Source organism: Polypterus senegalus, chromosome 14, assembly GCF_016835505.1.
Source record: "Polypterus senegalus isolate Bchr_013 chromosome 14, ASM1683550v1, whole genome shotgun sequence".
NCBI lineage: Eukaryota > Metazoa > Chordata > Cladistia > Polypteriformes > Polypteridae > Polypterus > Polypterus senegalus.
The window spans coordinates 104,905,292-104,924,891 of record NC_053167.1 but is presented as its reverse complement, the minus strand read 5'-3'; the positions used below and the strand labels follow the sequence as shown (position 1 = coordinate 104,924,891).

Sequence of the window (19,600 nt, the reverse complement as noted above, 5' to 3'; positions counted from 1 at the left end):
TCTGGTCTTCCCATCACGTAATGCTGCATGAAATCAGACACAATAAGAGACACTCAGGGCAAACTGTGGGCAAAGGGAGTGCCAAGGGTGGTGGGGCCCTAGCCAGTTGTGACTGCAGGGCTGTTAAATACCACTCCAAGATGTTTAAAACGTTGATTTCTTTATTTTCCTTTGTGCTGTCTTTCTGCTTACAGAACTGCATTTATTATTGGGGATTTGCTGCGTGGCTGGCTTATTACATCAACCATCCTCTCTACACTCCACCCTGTAAGTATGACCTGAGTGCTCTGATATTGACATTTTTCTATTTTCTTTTTTTATTACTTGTTTAAACTCTGTGTGTTCAGTTACATCTACTGTATATCAATAGATTTTGCAATATAGCAGTCCTTATATTTTCTGAGGAATATCGATAACAGGGATACACAATTTCTTTATTTTGTCTTTTATCCTCAAGTGTAAAATCATTTCTTTTGCAATTGAAAAAAAACAAAATGATAAAATTTGAATTTGTAGGAAAAAATAAATGTCAATATTATTAACACAGTGAAATATGCAGTAGATAAGTAATTTCATAGGCTTACAGAATATTTCGTCTTACTATACCTAAAATGTAAAGGATGCTATATGACATTAACAACTCTTTGTTAATAATAATTTTTGTTGCTGTCTAAAGACAGATAGAGACATATTTTCTAGGAGTTCATTTAAGACTAACATACATGTAAATACATTTTAATTTACTTCTCTTGCAATGAGAAGTAAAAGGCATAAAAAGTTTCATTGTGGTCATGCTGCAAATATTACAGCACCACTTTTGACTTGCACCTAAGAAATGCCGGCTGATGTAACGAAAGCTGCTGGTGTGTGGTGGTAATCATGGCCTCCATAGAGTGTAGCACACACATTTTTAGGTACTTTCACAGATTGAAAAAGTACATGCTAATAAAACTGAGCAAATATCTTAATGTTTTTATTATACTATAAGCAGACTTTAAAGTTTAATCAAAGCAAACATTTATAAAAATGTACATGTGTGAAAGAAAAAATTCAGACTGAAGGCTTGAAATGATTACAGCTATAATGCAAACCATACAAAAAAGACTTGGGAGTCCTAGTGGATATGTGACAATTCACACCCTGCCAGAGTATAGGCATGATGAAGACGACTGACAGGATATCGGGCACTCATTCGAGTTGTACGTCAAACGTGCAAAGCACTTTTGATGTCAAATTTCATCTAGAATATGGGGTGTAGTTCTCGGTATTTTAAGAATAATATAACAGCAAATAAGGAAATCCTATGAAGAGATGCATGAAAACTTGATGAAAGAAGTCTAAATAAATGAAAGTTAAGTGAAGACATTCGAGTAATACCAAAACATCATCCCGATTTCAGCTGTTCCTTCAAAGCAAATTCTTAAACAATGAAGGAGAGTCAAGAGATATGTGATTGAATCTATACTAATAAAAGGCAAAGCCCTCACTTACTCACTCACTCACTCACTCACTCACTCACTCACTGACTCATCACTAATTCTCCAACTTCCCGCGTAGGTAGAAGGCTGAAATTTGGCAGGCTCATTCCTTACAGCTTACTTACAAAAGTTGGACAGGTTTTGTTTCGAAATTCTACGCCTAATGGTCATAACTGGAAGGTATTTTTCTCCATTAACTGTAATGGAGTAGAGCTGCAAAGACGTGGGGACGGAGTTTCGTGTGACATCATCACGCCTCCCACGTAATCACGTGAACTGACTATCAACGCAGTGCGTAGAAAACCAGGAAGACCTCCAAAAAGCGCTTAAGAAAACATGCATTTTATAATTGAGAAGGCAGCGAAACAATAAGAAGCAAGCGAGTGACATATACTACCATATTCATGAGTGTTGCCAGCTCGGAAAGAAAGCAAGGTGTAAACCTAAACTTTAAATTAAGTTCATAGACAGGCTACCGCTGGCGTTTCACATACCCACAGGTAATGCGGGATACAAGTTTAATGAGAGGACGCAGGATATAAACGAGAGTTTTGATCACTTTGTAACTAAGTTAAAATTGTAGGTGAAGGGGTGTGCTTATGCAAATTCCGAGACTGTGTTTGTGGGGGATTGACAGTTAAGGCGGGTGGGGGAGTCACGTCATCATCTCCCCTCCCACCTCACTTTGCTCTGAGCTGAGCTCCGCGGCTAATGCTGTCTTCCGAAGCAACTTCGTCAGACTGCCACCAAATACTCACAGAAAAATCCACAAGTTAATACACACGCCGTCTCTAGAGTTTCTACACACTGAATCCTCCAGGCACTACTTACAAAAGGTCACATTGACAATCGTGTTACGCTATTTTTAAAATCTTTCCTTTTCTTAGCACAAGCACAGCTGAGAAGCTTCGATGCATGTGCTCCATAACGCTTAAAAAATAATGCATTTAATCACACTTTGCATTACAAGCAAAGGGGAGCTTTTGTCAATGCATGATTTCCTGGTACACGGATTACATTGATCAGCGCATCACGATTCATTTTACCCTCGCACCACCTTAGTTTGAGAAGAAGTATGAAAAAATATGAGGTTAACACAGAAAAACAGATCACCAATTCAAGCTTTATGAATAATCGATTAGCCATCAATAATTGTTTTGGTAAAGCCATCCTCCTTCCATTTTATAATTTTTCCGCCACTAGCCATGATTAAATGAACGGTAAACAAGTAAGAGCAAAGCGAGGGTGACTTATTTAGGCAGGCATATATATGACAGCAACACTCATGACAATGTCAATCATGTTACGCTATTATTAAAATGTTTCCTTTTCTTTTCATTACTTCTTTAACACACTACTTCTCCACTCGGTCGCGGGTATTTTGCTATATATATATATATGAATGACCTCCAAAGAGCGCTGAGACTTTTGATATCATGAACGTGTCTGCAAACTGGGGTCTCCTGCCCAGCAAAAGTCGAGCAGCCAGCCCGCGCGCATAGCTGTGCCGGCCTTTGAGACGCTGACTGCGCTTCTGCCTTAAGTCAAAGTGAGCACTTTTAATTTTTTTCATCCTCCCCTGCGCTATAGCCCAGACAAGTGCAAACACGGGACCCCTTTTCTACACCACGGCAAAATAATATTAAGGCGATTCACACTTTCTTTGCACGATCGATTATCAGGTCCTCACCTCGAATTATGAAGACACGCACACGAGTGCAGGACTGACAGTGCCATCACAGCCGATTAATGGCGGGGACGTCTCACCAGTCTACACAAGACCCACCGCGACTGTCCCCAAAAGGCGATCATAACGTCAGCTTAACACATCTCTATACTATATAAAAGAAAAAGGCAACTTTCCTTTCTTTACACCTTTTTTCCTTTTATCCCAAACCAAAGCCTTTCTCTCTTAACACTGCAGAGGACACAAAACTAATTTTCTTTAAATGCCGGTAAGGCACATTACCAGAGGCACAAATTTGAACGTTCACATAGAAAATGTAATTTCAATGTACCTGTACTTCTTAAAACGTTAATGTTTTACTGTTTAATAACTTATAGACTATAATTTATTATTTTTCCCTTGCACTCAGTGACCAAACCTATACACACACATATAGACACATACAAACATACACACAAGTATATGTAAGTGTATATATATACACACACACACACACACATACATACATACATACATACATACATACATACATACATACATACATACATACATACATACACACATATATATAATTTGTGTGTGTGTATGTATGTATGTGTGTGTATATATGATGTAGATAGGTATGTATTTATATATATATATATATAGTAGGCATTCGTCCATCTCGAAAGATGATGTTTGCGCTCTGGAATGATCTTCAGTTGTGTTTTTGGGAGCAGCGTCTGGAGTGACTCAGCAGTCCGATCCTAGATCGACAGTCTCTATATATATATATACACATACATACATACATATATATATATATATATATATATATATATATATATATGTGTATATGTAGATATGTATATAGATATGTAGATATGAAGATATGTATGTGTATATATGTATATATATATATATATATATGTATGTATGTATGTATGTGTGTGTGTGTGTGTGTGTGTGTGTGTGTGTGTGTGTGTGTGTGTATATATGACAGCAGCAATCCAAGCTGTGAGAAAACAGTAAAAGGAGGCGGTCAGACGTCGTGGTACATTTTCTGATGCAGCTGCGAAAACAACTTCGTGCGCTGCTGCCAAATACACAAAACAATTACTTTGACAATCATGTTACATTATTTTTAAAATGTTTCCTTTTCTTTTTCATAACTTCCTTAACACATGACATCGCTGTGAAGTGCGGGTATTTTGCTATATATATATATATATCACAGCGACACTCATAACAGTGACAAAACAATTACATTGACAATCATGTTACGTTATTTTCAAAATGTTTCCTTTTCTTTCTCTTTTCTTCTTTAACACACTACTTCTCACTGCTAAGCTGGTATATATATATATAGATAGATAGAGATATATATATATAGATAGATATGAGAACAACATATATATATATATAGATACATAGATATATATATATATGTATAGATAGATATGAGAACAACACTCATATCAATGACAAAACAATTACATTAACAACCATGTTACGTTATTTTTAAAATTTTTCCTTTTCTTTTGTTCATACCTTCTTTCATTAATAGTTGTTAAATATGAAAAGGGTATATTCTGACTAGTAGACAACTCTTATTCCACTGGAAATTCTGTATCGTTCTGTATTCTGTATTTATTAGGTGCACTTTAAGGTCATTTTAGAATCTGCCATCTTTCTGATGAGACTACTGTCTTATTCTGTCTTTCTAATCTTCAAGTGTTTTAAAGGTCTCAGAAACAATCTTCCTATCTGCCTTGCCTGCAGACGGGGCCTTTTAATTGTCATTGAAATAAGGCTGCAATGTCTTTTATTTCTATACTGTTTGCTATGCTGCCAAGATATTCATCTCCAGTCCTCATGTACCCCTATGGCTGCTGGTGTTTCCTCCAGACAGTTTTTAGATGAAAAGTCGTCTCCTGCCATGAAATAAATGCCATTTTTTTATCATGCATTTTATTTTCTCTCTTGAGGACCACAAACCTATACACTGTATACTATTAAGGAGAAGAGAAACTTCTGAAATTGTTCGTTAAGATATTAGCTTCTTTTATTTCAGTGTCTTTTAGCAAAAAATCCACATAGAGGCACACAAACCAGTGACACAGCCTTGATGAGATCTCTGTAGGGAGGCTTTGCAAGTTTCATCTCTCTTTACTCATGTTTGAATCAATTAAAAAATGTATTAAGTTATATCACAAAAAATGGTGGACATGTTAATAGATCAAGTTCTTTTATTGAATGACCTTAATATATGTTATATGTTAGAGGGGTAGAAATGCTCACTGTGATGGGTTTCTAACTTCTCAAAAGAAACATAAAATCATGCCTGCTAACTCAGTACACCGTAAGAGAAGGATTTAGGAGTCATACTGGAATCAACACTAACAACTTCCCAACAGTGTACAGAAGCCATTAAGAATGCAAACAGAATATGAGGTTATATTAATACAACGTGTGGAGTACAAGTCCAAGGATGTTAAGCTTAAGCTTTATAACACACTGGTGATGCCATATCTGGAGTACTATGTGCAGTTTTGGTCTCCAGGGTAAAAAAATGACAAAGCAGCACTAGAAAAGGTCCAGAGGAGAGTGACTAGGCTGATTCCAGGGTTACAGGGGTTGAATTGTGAAGAAAGATTAAAAGAGATGAGCCTTTCCAGTTTAAGTAAAAAGAAGATTAAGAGAAGTCATGACTGAAGTGTTTAAAATTATGAACGGAATTAGTCCAGTGAACTGGGGCATTTACTTTAAAATGAATTCCTCACAAACACATCTGGAAACCTGTTAACCTGTAAGAAACATTAGGACTTCTTTTTCTTCACACAAGAAGCCATAGACACTTGGAATAAGCTACCAAGTAGTGTAGTAGACAGCAGGAATTTTGGGACCTTTAGAACTAGACCTCATGTTATTTTGGAAGAATTAAATGGATAGGAATTGTGAGCTTTGTTGAGCTGAATTGCCAGATCCCATCTAAATCTTTCTAGTGTTCAATCAAAGTCAGAAATTCAATTAAATTGAATAAATTGGCTGACGTGAAAACCAGAAACCACAGTTGTAGTGAATAAATATTCACTTATTTAATTGACTTTCAAATTGCAGAATCTGAATCAAACTGTTTAAAAATTAACAACATTCAGTTATTTTTTGGTGCATGTCAAATGTGTTGTAGCTAAATTTAAACCCAATGAGTTATCATTTTCTAAATTCAGTATGTGGGCTGCAGGACTAAAACTGCTCATTTAATATAATTTGTGAATTTCCCCTTGGGATTAATAAAGTATCTATCTATCTATCTATCTATCTATCTATCTATCTATCTATCTATCTATCTATCTATCTATCTATCTATCTAAACATTACCAGCCTGCTTTCCCTGGATTCAAGAGAGCTTCACACTATATCTCTCCTCCTCCCACAAGTGTGTCCACCTTTCCATTTGCCAGCAGGATCTTGTCCATCTCAGACTCTATACTGCACTTTTGATCTCCATGTAACCAGAATTACCCTCCTCTGTGGTAAAACACTTTAAGTTCTCATTTCAGAAGGTGACCTCATGCCTCATTTGGAGGCCTCCTAAACTATGTGTTTATAACTTCTATTAGTATATAAAAATGTCTTAATTCTTTTTATTCTGTTATTATGTTTAAACAGCTTATGGAAATAAACAGGTCAACTATGCACTGGCACTGTTTACAGTAAGTATTTTGAATTTACTATTAAAAATGACTTATACACTATAAAAGTGTTCAAAAAGGTAGTGAAACACCCATATTCCACATTGTGCTAAAGTTAATAGGATATTTCTGTTGGGATTCAGGGCCTATCACTCTAAAAATATTTTTAATATTGAATTAAACTAATCATTGCAGTCAAGACATGTAAAAGTGTCAAAATCATAAAGTTCCACTGGAGTCTATGGAGAGAAGATGGGGAGTGCTTTATGGTATATAAAATAATATCAGAAAAATGAAATAATGCAGTAGGAACAAAACTGATAATTCAGCTATCCAGCTGTTATTGTGAGTAAAGGCTAGGGACATTCAGAATATACTATCTATCTATCTATCTATCTATCTATCTATCTATCTATCTATCTATCTATCTATCTATCTATCTATCGTGGATTGAGAAAGTCTTCAGACCCCTTCACTTCCCGCACACTTTATTGTGTTTAGTTTGAAAAGAATACATTTGACATTTTTGCCCATCAACCTACACTCAATAACTCATGACAATGTTTATATGTTTTCATAAAAGTTTGCAAATGTATTAAAAGTCAAAAACTGAAATATCTCATGAGTGTTCAGGATCTTAGTTCAGGACTTTGTAGAAGCCTCTTAGGCAGCAATTACAGCTTAGAGTTTTCTTTGAGTAAATCCCCCCACACTTTCCATTTCTGGATTTAGGAAATGTATCCCATTGTTCCAGGCAGATACTGTCAAACTCTGTTAGATTGGATGGGAAGTGTTTGTAAACTGCCATCTTCAGGTCCCTCTGCAGATGTTCTATGGGGTTTAAGTCAGGGCTATAGCTTGGCAACTCAAGGACAGTCTGAATGTTTTCCTGAAGCTACTCCAGTGTTGTCTTGGCTATATGTTTCAGGTTATTACCTTGATGACAGGTGAACTGTCGCCTCAGTCTGAGGTCTCTTGTACTGTGGAGCAAGTAAGAAGCACCCCCATAGCATTATGTTGCCACCATCATGCTTCAAAGTAGAGATGGTATTAGGTAGGTGGTGAGCAATGCGCTGTGTTTTCTAGACGTAGTGTGTGGAGTGCTTTGCAGAGATTTCAATTTCTGTCTCATCAGACCACAGAATCTTTTTCCTCATGTTCACAGAGTCCTTTAAATTTTGATCGGCAAACTCCAAGCAGGCTGTCATATGGGCCTGACTGATGCATTGCTTCTGAGATTGTTGTTCTTCCAACAGGTTCTCCCATCTTTGCAGAGGACTTATGAAGGTCTAATAGAGTGACCTTTAGGTTCTTGGTCACCAACATGGCCCGGGTCCCTTCTTGCAGAATTACTCAGTTTGGCTGGATGGCCAACTCTAAGAAGATTTCTTATAGATCCTATAGAATTCTTAATAGATTCTTCTTCACAGCACTCCCCTCTCCAGCAATAGATGACATTTGCACTGAAATGATCCAAAGTTGCTTGGCAGCTTTCCTTTGCATGTTGAATCAGCACATGGACAGCACAGTTAGTTTGCATTTCTGTCCACAGTTGCCATTAGATGCCTATGCTGTTCACTCCAAATTCCATACCAACCTAAAAATTAAGTGAGGCTGCCCGCCATTTTGATACACAACTTTGGGCACAACAAACTGTTGTTAATAACTTTGATTATTAATTACCTCAAAGTCTATCATTTGTTTTACTTAACTCTTTCTATCATTTGCATCACATACTGGTACAGTACATTTATTTACGTAGTTAATGAAACACTCATGTGTTTTCAAATAATAAAATAAGAAATTTGCAGCATGTAGAAATGTAATTAAAATCAAGTAGAGACTGTTTGTTGTTAGTTTTACTATTTTAAATGAAGAAAATTCTTCTGAGAGCAGAGTGTAAGGCTACTGTACTGTATTATAGACCATTAAATTCAAGGAGGAATTTTTCCACAGAAAGTAAGAGCAACATCTGCTGATTTCCTCTTAACTCTAGTAAACCAAGATGTGAACACCATTTGTAGCTCAGCTGCTGCTCTGGTTCTCTCCTCATCTTGTTTTGGCAGGTACAATTCTGTCAATTCAAGGGGCATTTTTTGATTGCAGCCAATATGTTTCATAGACCCATGTGGAAAGCATCAGTCTTAGATGTTAGCTTCTGGACAATTCCTCTTTGTTTTTGTGTTTAAAAAATAGGTACTGTATTAACTGAACATACATTATGGTGTAAGACAAAATTATATTACCGTCCACAGATTACAGCATTTTATTAATCATTTACTGAGTTGTACATGCTTTTTAAATTATGATATTCTTTTAAAGTTATATGTAAGGAAAAGAATTAAATATCCAAAAACAATAAACATTTGAACATTGATATGTTTAAAACAAAATATTGTATGGATTTGTGCATAAATCGTAGTAGACACAAAGTTGGGGACAGTTTGAAAGTCATATTTAGGGAGACAGCCTGCTGTATGTTATTGAATTTGTTTGCACTGCCAGTCCTAGGATAATAAGCCACACAGTCGCACTTAATGTGCTCAAACTAGGAAACATGTCCCAAAGGAAACACATCTTGAATTCGCTTTTAAAACACCAGATGATGAAAGAAAAGCAAAGTGTACCAGTCTGTGTATTTGCTCAATTAATGTGCAGTGAAAGCAGACCCCTTTTCTCTAGCAGCTTTAGCAGTTCAGTCAAAGAGATTTTAAATGTCAAGGTGGCCACAGAGTACTGCTAATGTTTCAAATTTCTTTTTTTTTTAATAATCTCTTTAATCACATGCTCAGTCAATACATAACAAAGCTGTGCAGATCAATTTTGCAAGTATGAGAGAGTGTGACCTGTGATGAATTGGTGTGCCATTCAGAATATCTGCCTTGAGCCATTTATGTCAGGATAGGCACAGAAGGCCACAACTGGTTTTCATGGGTTCAGTAACTGGATGGAAGGATGGAAGCTGGATATTATCATTTATGTAATCAGTAAGTAAACTAAAGTACATAGCAGCTCCCATCTTGTGTTCATTGACTTGAATCTTTTAAATTATTCCCACAGTGCACATGTTCAGAATGTGGCACAAGTATGGCATAAAAGTTTATATATTACTATTAAAAAATACATGTAACCATTTTTTATTTCAGGAGCAGATAAAATTACAATATGTGGTTTAGAAATATGCATTTTCTTTATTGTGTACCTTTTATAGTTACTTTACACTCCATCGTATTTTAGTCATTGCAGGAGCTTAATCTCCTTTATGTCTTCTCTAAGATGGGACTCTCATCACTAATTGTTGTTTTCATTTTCAATTGTGAAAAATGACAGAAATTGCAGTTGAAATTTGAGTGTGAAACTTCAAGACCTGACTGTTGCATTAATCTCGAGATATTAATCTTGACATTTTCTGAATCAGTTATATTAGGGAAAAATACTCTTTAATATACAATTGAAGACAAAAGGTGGAAAAGATAAATTCCACCAAACTGGTGGAGCCTCCCCATGTGGACAGCTGAGTTCCCTATACAGAACAGTACCTTTTATTAGTTTACATATTCAAATATATTTTTTAATTTGCACCAATCAGAGAACAGATAAATGGTATACTCTAATAAAACCCCTTATGGCTTAATATTAATAATTAAACATTAATAATTAAACTCCAGCTCCCCAAAACCAACAGAAATAGACACAGGCACAAGTCCAGCAGAAACATAACGTTTTTATTTCTCTGTGGGAAACTCTTCCCAACTGTTATAAAAGCACACATCACTACTCAACTCTTCAATACTTTGTCTTTATCTCTCTCGCTGTCTGTGCCTATTTTTCTGTGTCCTCCTTCCTTCAACAAGATTCGTCTTCTTCCTCCCCACTCTGGCTTCTGGAACCGCAGCACTGGGGTAATTTTATGTGACATTCTACTTCTGGTGGCCTGTTAACGTGGTCCAGAAGCACATCTGGGTAAGGCAGGAGCCCGACAAAGTAGGGATTCCCAGTCCCTGCATTACCCCCTGCTGGCACCCACAGGACCCAACAGGGAATCCGTGGCAATGGAACAACCCAGGGGGAGCTACCGTCTAGCATTCAGTGGGTGATAATGCCTTATGCATGCCCTCTCCCTTAGTCCTTCCAATATAAGGGCACCAGCCATGTTCCACAGCAGATTAAAAGTGTTGGGTAAATATCTGGCTCTTAGAATTAGACTTTTTGTACTCAGAAAACAAAATAGAAAACTTAAAGTGTTGTATGGTCTCATCTCTAATTTGATGTAATGGTACAAATAAAGTCAGGATGTCCTAATTGGACAGGCAGACACAAGTTCTAGCACTTTAAAAATTCATACAGCAAGTTTTTACTTTATAGTGGTATCCAATACAAGGCTGTAAGGAGTAAGAACCTATCCTGGCATCTTTTGGATATCCCAGGCCACTTACCCACACTTAATCATAGTAGTTCAGTTTATAGATGTGGATGAAACTGGGTTTACTCACCAAAATTCACACAGACATAAGAAGAGAAAACAAACTCCCCATAGATAGTAGTAACTGGGCTCAGAATTGAACTCGAGCTCCAGAGTTATGAGAGAGCAGCACTAACCATTGCTCGAGAGTGCGACCACTCGGATCATAACATTATGATCATATTGGTGGTCCTAAAATGTAGTTGGAAATCAGAATGATCACACATGATAACTATCAACATCAGCTTTGGCCTTCTAGTTCTTTCTAAAAGTGACCTTAGCTTTAGGTTATCTAAAAGTAAAATTGATGAGTACATTTTAAGATTGTAGTAGAAGGAAGAGTCCTTGTTAAACCATAGAGATTTCCACCACATTTTAAGATTTGTGACTGTTTAAAAGTAAAATATTTGTAAAAGTAATAATAATAATAATAATTGATAATCTTGGCTCTATTACTGATGGACTGATTTCTTTTCTCTTACAGCTCTGTGAACTTGGCAACTTTTCTATACATTTAGCTCTTAACAATTTGAAAGGTGATGGTAAGCTGTAGACAGCCTTCTTCCTTTTAATTCTATCTTCTCATCAACACAGGAGCTTGTGTGCATACAGTATATACAGTACCGGTGCTCAGAACACTGCTGGCAGGCCTTGAACTAGCACTTTTACTTACATTTCTAACACTTGTGGATAGTCCAAGAGTAATGCATCCAACTTAGTCCTGAGGAAACCTGGGTGAGAATCAAGCTCTGGTTAGTAAACTAGTGGAAATGAAAACTAGCAGCCATAGTGGTGCCCCAGGACCTGGACTGAGATGCACTGCAGTAGAAGAACACATAGTGATTGCCTCTACCTCAAAGGTGATAAACCACTTTCTTATATAAAAAATAAGTTCCTGTATTGAAAATTCCATATAGGAAACTGTTTTTGTGGAGTTTTATTATTCTTATGATCATAAGTATTTTCATCATAATTATATCTTACCATTTCCATTTCCTCTGAAGTTCATTGCTTTATTGTACTCAGTTTGTTTTATCAGTGCCTTTATCTGTAGATCAGTACATTGTGTGTCATTTGACTGATAATATTTTTATTTCTTCATAAGGCTGTTTGTAGTAATTATTTCAAAAAGACACTATATAAGTTCTACATACTTTACATATAACACTGTAACGGTGCTGCGTCTAGCAAGAAACAAGAACAGCAGCTGGACTGAACCGCCAGGAGGAAATGGTCTGAGCCGGCAGGCTGTTATTTAGATGAGCAGCTTCCGGGAATCTATAAAAAGGGGGACCCGCTACGGTGACATTGTCACTATCCTAGCGTGGCATAGCGAGATGTAATTCTAAAGACCACAAGGTAATTGAATGAGCAATAAAAATGAAGCAGAATCCATTGGGTCACCATTTTCTAGAAGAACTTTTTTTGACGCAACATCAACACTACTATTTTTTCATTTAAAACTGCAGATACGGATCTCCGTTTTTCACCTTATGTCCACACAACCCCGGTATTTTTAATTCATGAAAATGAAGACTTTTAAAAACTCTCTCCAGAGTAGTATTCTCTTGAAAATGCTGGCTTAGGGATGTGGAGTGGATTGGTGGAGTTTTGAAAACACAGACTCTAATTGGTTTGTGCTTATTATATGGCCCTTCTCTGATTGGTCACCCTCCACAGAAGAAAGCAATGTTCCAACATGGTAACGTGGAGGGCAGGTTGTTGTATTGATTACCTGTATGCACTAAATTGCTTTTTGTACAGTTTGAATGCTGTACATATGCTCAAAAGGAAAACAGTATACTGGTTGTTACAGTTTCATGATAAATCCTATACCCAAGGAAGACATTTTCTCTTCCTACTTCCACCAATGTGTACATACCCAGTGTAGGTGAACGACTATGTCATATGCGTTTTCAGTCATTTTAGTGTGGACACAGCTACTTTCGTAACAATGTGAAAATGCTAGTGTGGATGGAGATTGTTTTTGTTTAAAGACACCGCTTTTAAATGAAAACATAATAGTGTGGACATAGTGTAAGAGTGATAAACATGGTATTTAGATGAATTGTGTTTAGTAAATAAAACGTGACTTAGCCTATGTACTAAAAAGCACATTACAGTGGCATTACTGGAGTAAATGCAGTGGCCATTTTCTTTATTAAAACATTCCTGGTAAGCTAGATATTTTTGACTCTTGTCTAACTTACACAAGAAGCTCATGTTTCAAAAGTTTGAATTCCTTTGTTTTCTTATCCTAATAGGTTCAAAGACAAGAAAGATTCCTTATCCAACCAAAAACCCATTCACTTGGCTTTTCTTCTTTGTATCTTGTCCAAATTACACCTATGAGGTAGGTGAACTCTGATGATTTGTTTTTACGAAAATGTTTAAAATTAACATATTTTCCTTTTAATGTTTATCAGTATTTACACTTTTATGGGGGTTTCACTTTTCTTTTTTTCCTTTAATAAACACATGATATCATAATAAAGATAGGAACTGGAGTTCCCACAGCAAACCCACCCAGATGTGAGAAAAGCATAGCTGGTGTCCTATCACCATCAAGATACATAGAGAAACAGAACTTTATTTGTTCCCAGGGGGAAATTAGACTTTTTACAGAAGCTCAGAGTTTAAATACATAAATAGATAGAGAAGTAAGTAAGTAAATAAATAAATAAGTAAACAAATAAAAATAAATAAATATACACACACACTGGAATGACTATAAAGCAAGAAAAGTTCTGACTTGGTGCTTTCATATTCACAGCGAGGCATTATGCAGACATATTGCTGTTGGTATAAAGGAGCCCCCATAGCGTTTTCTGAAACTCTCCCACTACTACCTACAGTTGATCAAGAGTGTGTCCCATAACTAAGCTTGCCTTTTTAATTAGATTGTTAATTTGGTGGGGCTTTCTTGAAGTGATGTTACTAGGCCACCACACCATAACGTAGAAAATCACACTGACCGTCACAAAGTTATGCAAGATGTACTGGATGTCACTTCCCACATTAAAGGAGCACAGTCTCCTAAGAAAAAAGAGCCTTTTCTGCCCTTACTTACATAGTTCCTCTGTGTTTTGAGACCAGTCCAGCCTGTCATTAATGTGGACTTCTAATTATTTGTAGGAGTGGACCACCTCTACATCCACTCCTTGAATAGTTACTGGCCTTAAAGACTGTTTGATGTGGCGAAAGTCAATAAGCAGTTCCTTGGTTCTGCTGATGTTAAGATGCACACAATTCTCTTTCCGCCAAGAAACAAACATTTCCATCCGACTCCTATGCTTTGTCTCATCCCCCTCATCATTACAGTTGTTGACCATTCAACCAGTGGATACTAAATGACTGCTCTAATTATAATTACAATAGTAATAAAAATAAGAACAGAAAACATAGATGGTCGAAAGGTGCATTTTGAGGAGAACAATTGGTTATAAAGCCTTCATTGTTATTATAATCATTCACTGAACAAGCAGGCTATTTAGTCATGGCCCTGGCACAGAGTCTTTAGTATTTTCCTTTGCCAAGCACACAAGCATTTGAGACTGTGAAGGGCAGAAATTCTTATGAAAAAATTCCACAAAATGATCTTAGCAGACTTGGACTGAGTTGATATTTCCTATTACTTGATGCGCATAATTGAACCTTTTAAGAAAATACAAAACATACACAAAATATTTTTTATTTTTGCCATTCTTTAAATACAACCATGCTTGATCTTCCATAAAATATTTGAAGTCTGTTGACTAACTATAATTTCCATATGAGGTCATAACAAGTAATGGAAAGCAAGTGTGTATCTCTAGGCCAAGCCAGAAATACCTGTGGCGTTTCAGTCACACAGTAAACATCTAAATGTAGAAAGAGTAATGACTGATGCAGTGGGAAAGATCAAAGAAGAATTAATATAGTTTAAACACATACAGATTGTCACACGCACTCTGAAATTATGATCCATTGGCCATTACTACAGAACATAGTTTTGGTTTTAAATTTAGGGGACAAGAATTTATTTTTAATGTTTTGCTACTCTCTGCTGATGTCTGTTCAAAAGGCAATGCCTTAAGTGTGATACTCACCAATATCAAAACACAAATCTCCAAAAAAGCAGTGTGGGGTTAAGTAATTCTTGCATCTCACTAATTTATTTGGGAAAAAGGTAAAGTGTTTTTTTTTTCCATGCTAAAAAAATGAATAGATGCATTGTGGCACCAGTATATCTGTATAGACTCATGCTGCCCTACACTGGCTCCATTAATTTATTTCTAATGTATTCTGATAAAGGTGGAGGAAAACTGGAATGAAAAGAAGTGTGTTGATTAATTGAAATGGACAAAAAATGAAATTTCACATTGATACAGTAAAAGTACTTGCTGAAGTTAGGAAGGCAGACAGATCCAGTCTAAGAAAGAGTGGCACATCCTCAGTAATGCTTTACCACCTAATTCCAACATAGTTTTATTAGCTGGAAAAATGAGGAAAACAAATAAAAACCTGAAAAACTAGGCAGAGTTTCAACACAAAAGTTGATCTTCTACTGTTCAAGGCAGTGTGAATTCGTACTTGTTGCTAGAGCTGAAGAACGTCAGACTGTTCACTTCACAACTCTAATGCTGCCTTTAAACTGCATATGTTTCTGTTATCCTAAAATATCAATTTAATTCTGACTTGTTTTGTTGTGTCACCTTAGGACCAGTTTATACTTCAGGCTCAAAACGCGTACACACACACATCATGGCTACCACGCGTTCTCAGTGTTCTTTTGACGCTTCCTTTAAGCACTTCTTCAGAAATTAATGTAACACATGCATGAGTCACAGTACCAGCAAAAATTTGGATCACGTGAGTGCAAGTTTTGGTACGTGACGTCCGCTTTGTTGTTTACTATCTACATGTAACATGTGACAGCAGGCTTGCAGCTCCAACCGGATCAATTTTCATGCTTCGATGTTTGATGAATGGATTGATGTGCTGAAGCAAATCATCAAACTTAAATGCTGACATGCATATGTCTTCATGGTGCTTTTTGTTCATCCATTTCCCACATAGACAATACAAGCGTCGCATATCCCCCACTGTAAAGACGTGATACGTTTAAAGGTATCACACACTGTCATGACATTCTGTGTCACCGTTTTTTGCACTTTCGCAGCAGCATCAGAATGCAAATAATTTTTATTTTTAACACCTTTCTTCCCTCAACTCACAACACAATGGAACCGTATGTTGTTTTCTCTTTGTGATGATTTTGCGCACTGACACCTGGTGAAATGCTCCAAATTTACTTAAAGTACGTAAGCAAGTATAGATAGCGCACTGCTTGTGTAGCAGCAGTGTCTTCAAACTGATGCGTTTGTTGACCTGAATATCCCAAACATCCCAGCATGTCATGTAGATACAACTGTAGACAGTAGCTCCACCTATGGTCACCATCAGATAGAATGTGACTTGACTACATTAAGAACTTTAACTTTTTATTTAACCCTCTAATTCCTGGGCAGTAACATAAAGAAGAGGAGCAGATTACAAATTGTATTTGTTCATAACATTTATAATTTTCTATTTAATATGTCCATAGAATAAAAGCAAAGTGAGGTGAGTGGGGCAAACAACTCCTATAAACCTGGATGGATAGCAGCTCTCCTTGCTGGAAGTCTGGGCACCCGATATGCGTAGATATCAGATGGCTTTGTCAGATCTTTCATTTCACTTTTGAACTGTTCAGTTTTTAATTTGGCGAGGTCTTTGAATGTACTTGATGGATGAGGAGGCAAAGACTTGAGGAGCTGGTGGACCCTATATTTATATTGGTCTTGTGCCTTTTTGCCATCTGTCACTCCTACCGCAGACCTCACCATGGTCACACTTCCCTCATGCATATCCTGTACAACTCTTATATACTTCTCTGCCACTCCCAATTTCTTCATACAACACCACAACTATTCACGAGGCACCCTGTCATATGCTTTCTCCAGATCCACAAAGACACAATTCAACTCTTTCTGGCCTTCCCTATACTTCTCCTTCTGCTATACTTTCTATATCATTCATTTGATAAAAATGTTATTTTATTCAAAGCTTTTTTTACGTGTAACCTAATACAGTATCATCACAAGGATAGTGGCATTCTGAGGTTATGGCTAAACTAAAAACACAGACAGTCTCCATTTTCACCTTTAGTCCACACTAGCCTGGATTTTCTAACCCCCAAAACACTCTCCAGAGCAGTATTCTTCGGAAAACTCTAGCTTGGCGTTGTAGTGGGGATTGGTGAAAACGTTTGAAATATGCAGACTCTAATCATGCTTTCGTAGTCCATCATTGATTGGATCCCACTTTTTACAACATCTCATTCCTTAATTAGTCACCCACATTCCAACATGTCCGGCATAGAGAAGTTGTTTTCCATAGCACTTGTTGTATTGCTTACCTGTATTCATCTAAATTGACTTTTTCTACAGTCTGAATGCTGCATACATTCACAAAAGGCAAATAATTTCAAATTGGTACAATTCTGAGATAATTTCCATGTCCAGTGGCATTAACGTCCCTTCAAGGATTTTTCTGCTAATGCATGCATGCCCAGTATAGACAAATGGCTACATCTTATGCGTGTTTGGTCATTTATACATTGGTAAAGATGCTTTCATAAATGATGTGAAAAATGCTAGTGTATTTAGAGATCATTGTCTTTTAAAAAGATGTTTGTAAATGGAAACTTAGTTGTGGAGATGACAATTCAATGAGCCTGCACACAGCCCGGTCAGATTTGCTTCTTGTGTTTCTAAGACTTGCAGGTTAAGTTATTTTGTAACACTAAACTGGAGTGCTATAATAGACTGGCACCCTGTCCACATTTGGCCTTATGCCCATCACTTTTGGGATAAACACTGGTTCTCTGTGACCCTGAGCTGGATAAGCTTCTCAGAAGGTCGATGGATAAATAGAGATAAGTAAGGACGTCAGATGTTTTAAGGTGACGTAGTTCTACCCACTAATCATGATGCAGGAAAGTGGCGACGCATTGAATACTTATTAGCACATGCAGGTAAGAATTTTACTGTACTCTGTACATGTGATAACAATGACCCTATAAACCCTATAAACAGTGGAATGTGCAATGCAATAAGAGTAACAGAAATAATAGAAAATGCAGCTACTTATTTAGTCTTTTCTTTTTCTTTTTATTGTAGGCAGGAGCCTGGCTCGGCTTTACAATTATGACTCAATGCCTTCCAGGTAATAACATAGCTTTTCACAATCTGCAACATAAAAAATAATACAAAATGTACAAAACAAATTGTTGTATTTATTAGTTTTGATGTACCTCACATTTCCTTCTTTTTCTGCAGTTGCACTTTTCACACTTCTTGGCTTTATTCAGATGACCATCTGGGCCAAAGGGAAGCACAACACCTACATTAAAGAATTTAAAGACTACCCTGACATCAGGATGCCTATTATTCCATTTTTACTGTAACAACAGAAGAAGCTCTGGCTTAAAAGTATAAATAAATGCCACCAAGTGTGACCTGTGTCTTCAAAAAGGCGACTCGTACAAGGCTTTCCAAAGTTATAACACTGCTGCATTGTGAATAAATAACGAACCAGAAATGAGAATTGTTTAGCAATGGTATGACTTTGTACGAATCCAGGTCAGCTTTTATCTTTTTCTATTTCACAAAAAAACAAGAGATAAGGTTGCTTTGCAGATGCATTTCATATTCGAAGTACAGTTACAGAGAAAGAAATTAATGAAGTTGCTGCAAGCTGATACATTTAATGATGGGATTTTATATTATTATTTTTGAAGAGTCAGCTTAATTACTTTTGGAAAGTTTCTCTACTTGAATTCAAAACATTTAAGAGTGTTCTTTCTCTAGAAGAAAGCACTACTTCTATTATTAATAAAAATATATATATTACAGTTTCTTTTCTGGATATATATAAAAAAAGAATATATACTTGAAACTGCAAATTTGCTGAACTTCCTATTCATCTGTTGATTATTTCTCAAGGATCTAGCGCCCTGGCAATGACCCATTTGTGTCAGCATTGAGCTCATTTGTTCATTTTTGTCTAGCTCTAAACTTCCTTCCTCTTCTTCCCAATCATCATTCCTACATTCACTTGATGTTAAAGTGTTTTGTTGTGTGATTTATTTTTGCAATGGAGCAATTTTTGTTTTATGCTCACCCTACCGTGATATCTTGCCACAATTTCACAGCCTCACCATACAATAAACTGGTGTCTTTTTTGCCAGCGTCAGTGTGGCTGCCCTCCTCTATTT

The 19,600-nt window shown here is 36.6% G+C and overlaps 1 protein-coding gene across 4 annotated transcripts in view; it reads left to right on the top strand.

The window, feature by feature from the left end:
• Window positions 1-18,927, top strand: part of LOC120514667 (very-long-chain enoyl-CoA reductase-like) — a 124,832-nt gene extending 105,905 nt beyond the window's left edge. For 3 of the 4 annotated variants that reach the window (XM_039735164.1, XM_039735166.1, XM_039735162.1), the window contains 6 exons: window positions 195-267; window positions 6,817-6,860; window positions 11,786-11,843; window positions 13,566-13,654; window positions 18,504-18,549; window positions 18,663-18,927. In XM_039735164.1, coding sequence (XP_039591098.1) covers window positions 195-267; window positions 6,817-6,860; window positions 11,786-11,843; window positions 13,566-13,654; window positions 18,504-18,549; window positions 18,663-18,790 — 438 coding nt within the window. In that variant the 3' untranslated portion in view covers window positions 18,791-18,927. The remainder of the gene's footprint in view (window positions 1-194; window positions 268-6,816; window positions 6,861-11,785; window positions 11,844-13,565; window positions 13,655-18,503; window positions 18,550-18,662) is intronic. The other variant, XM_039735163.1, reaches the window with a different exon arrangement.
• The last annotated feature ends 673 nt before the right edge of the window (window positions 18,928-19,600 follow it).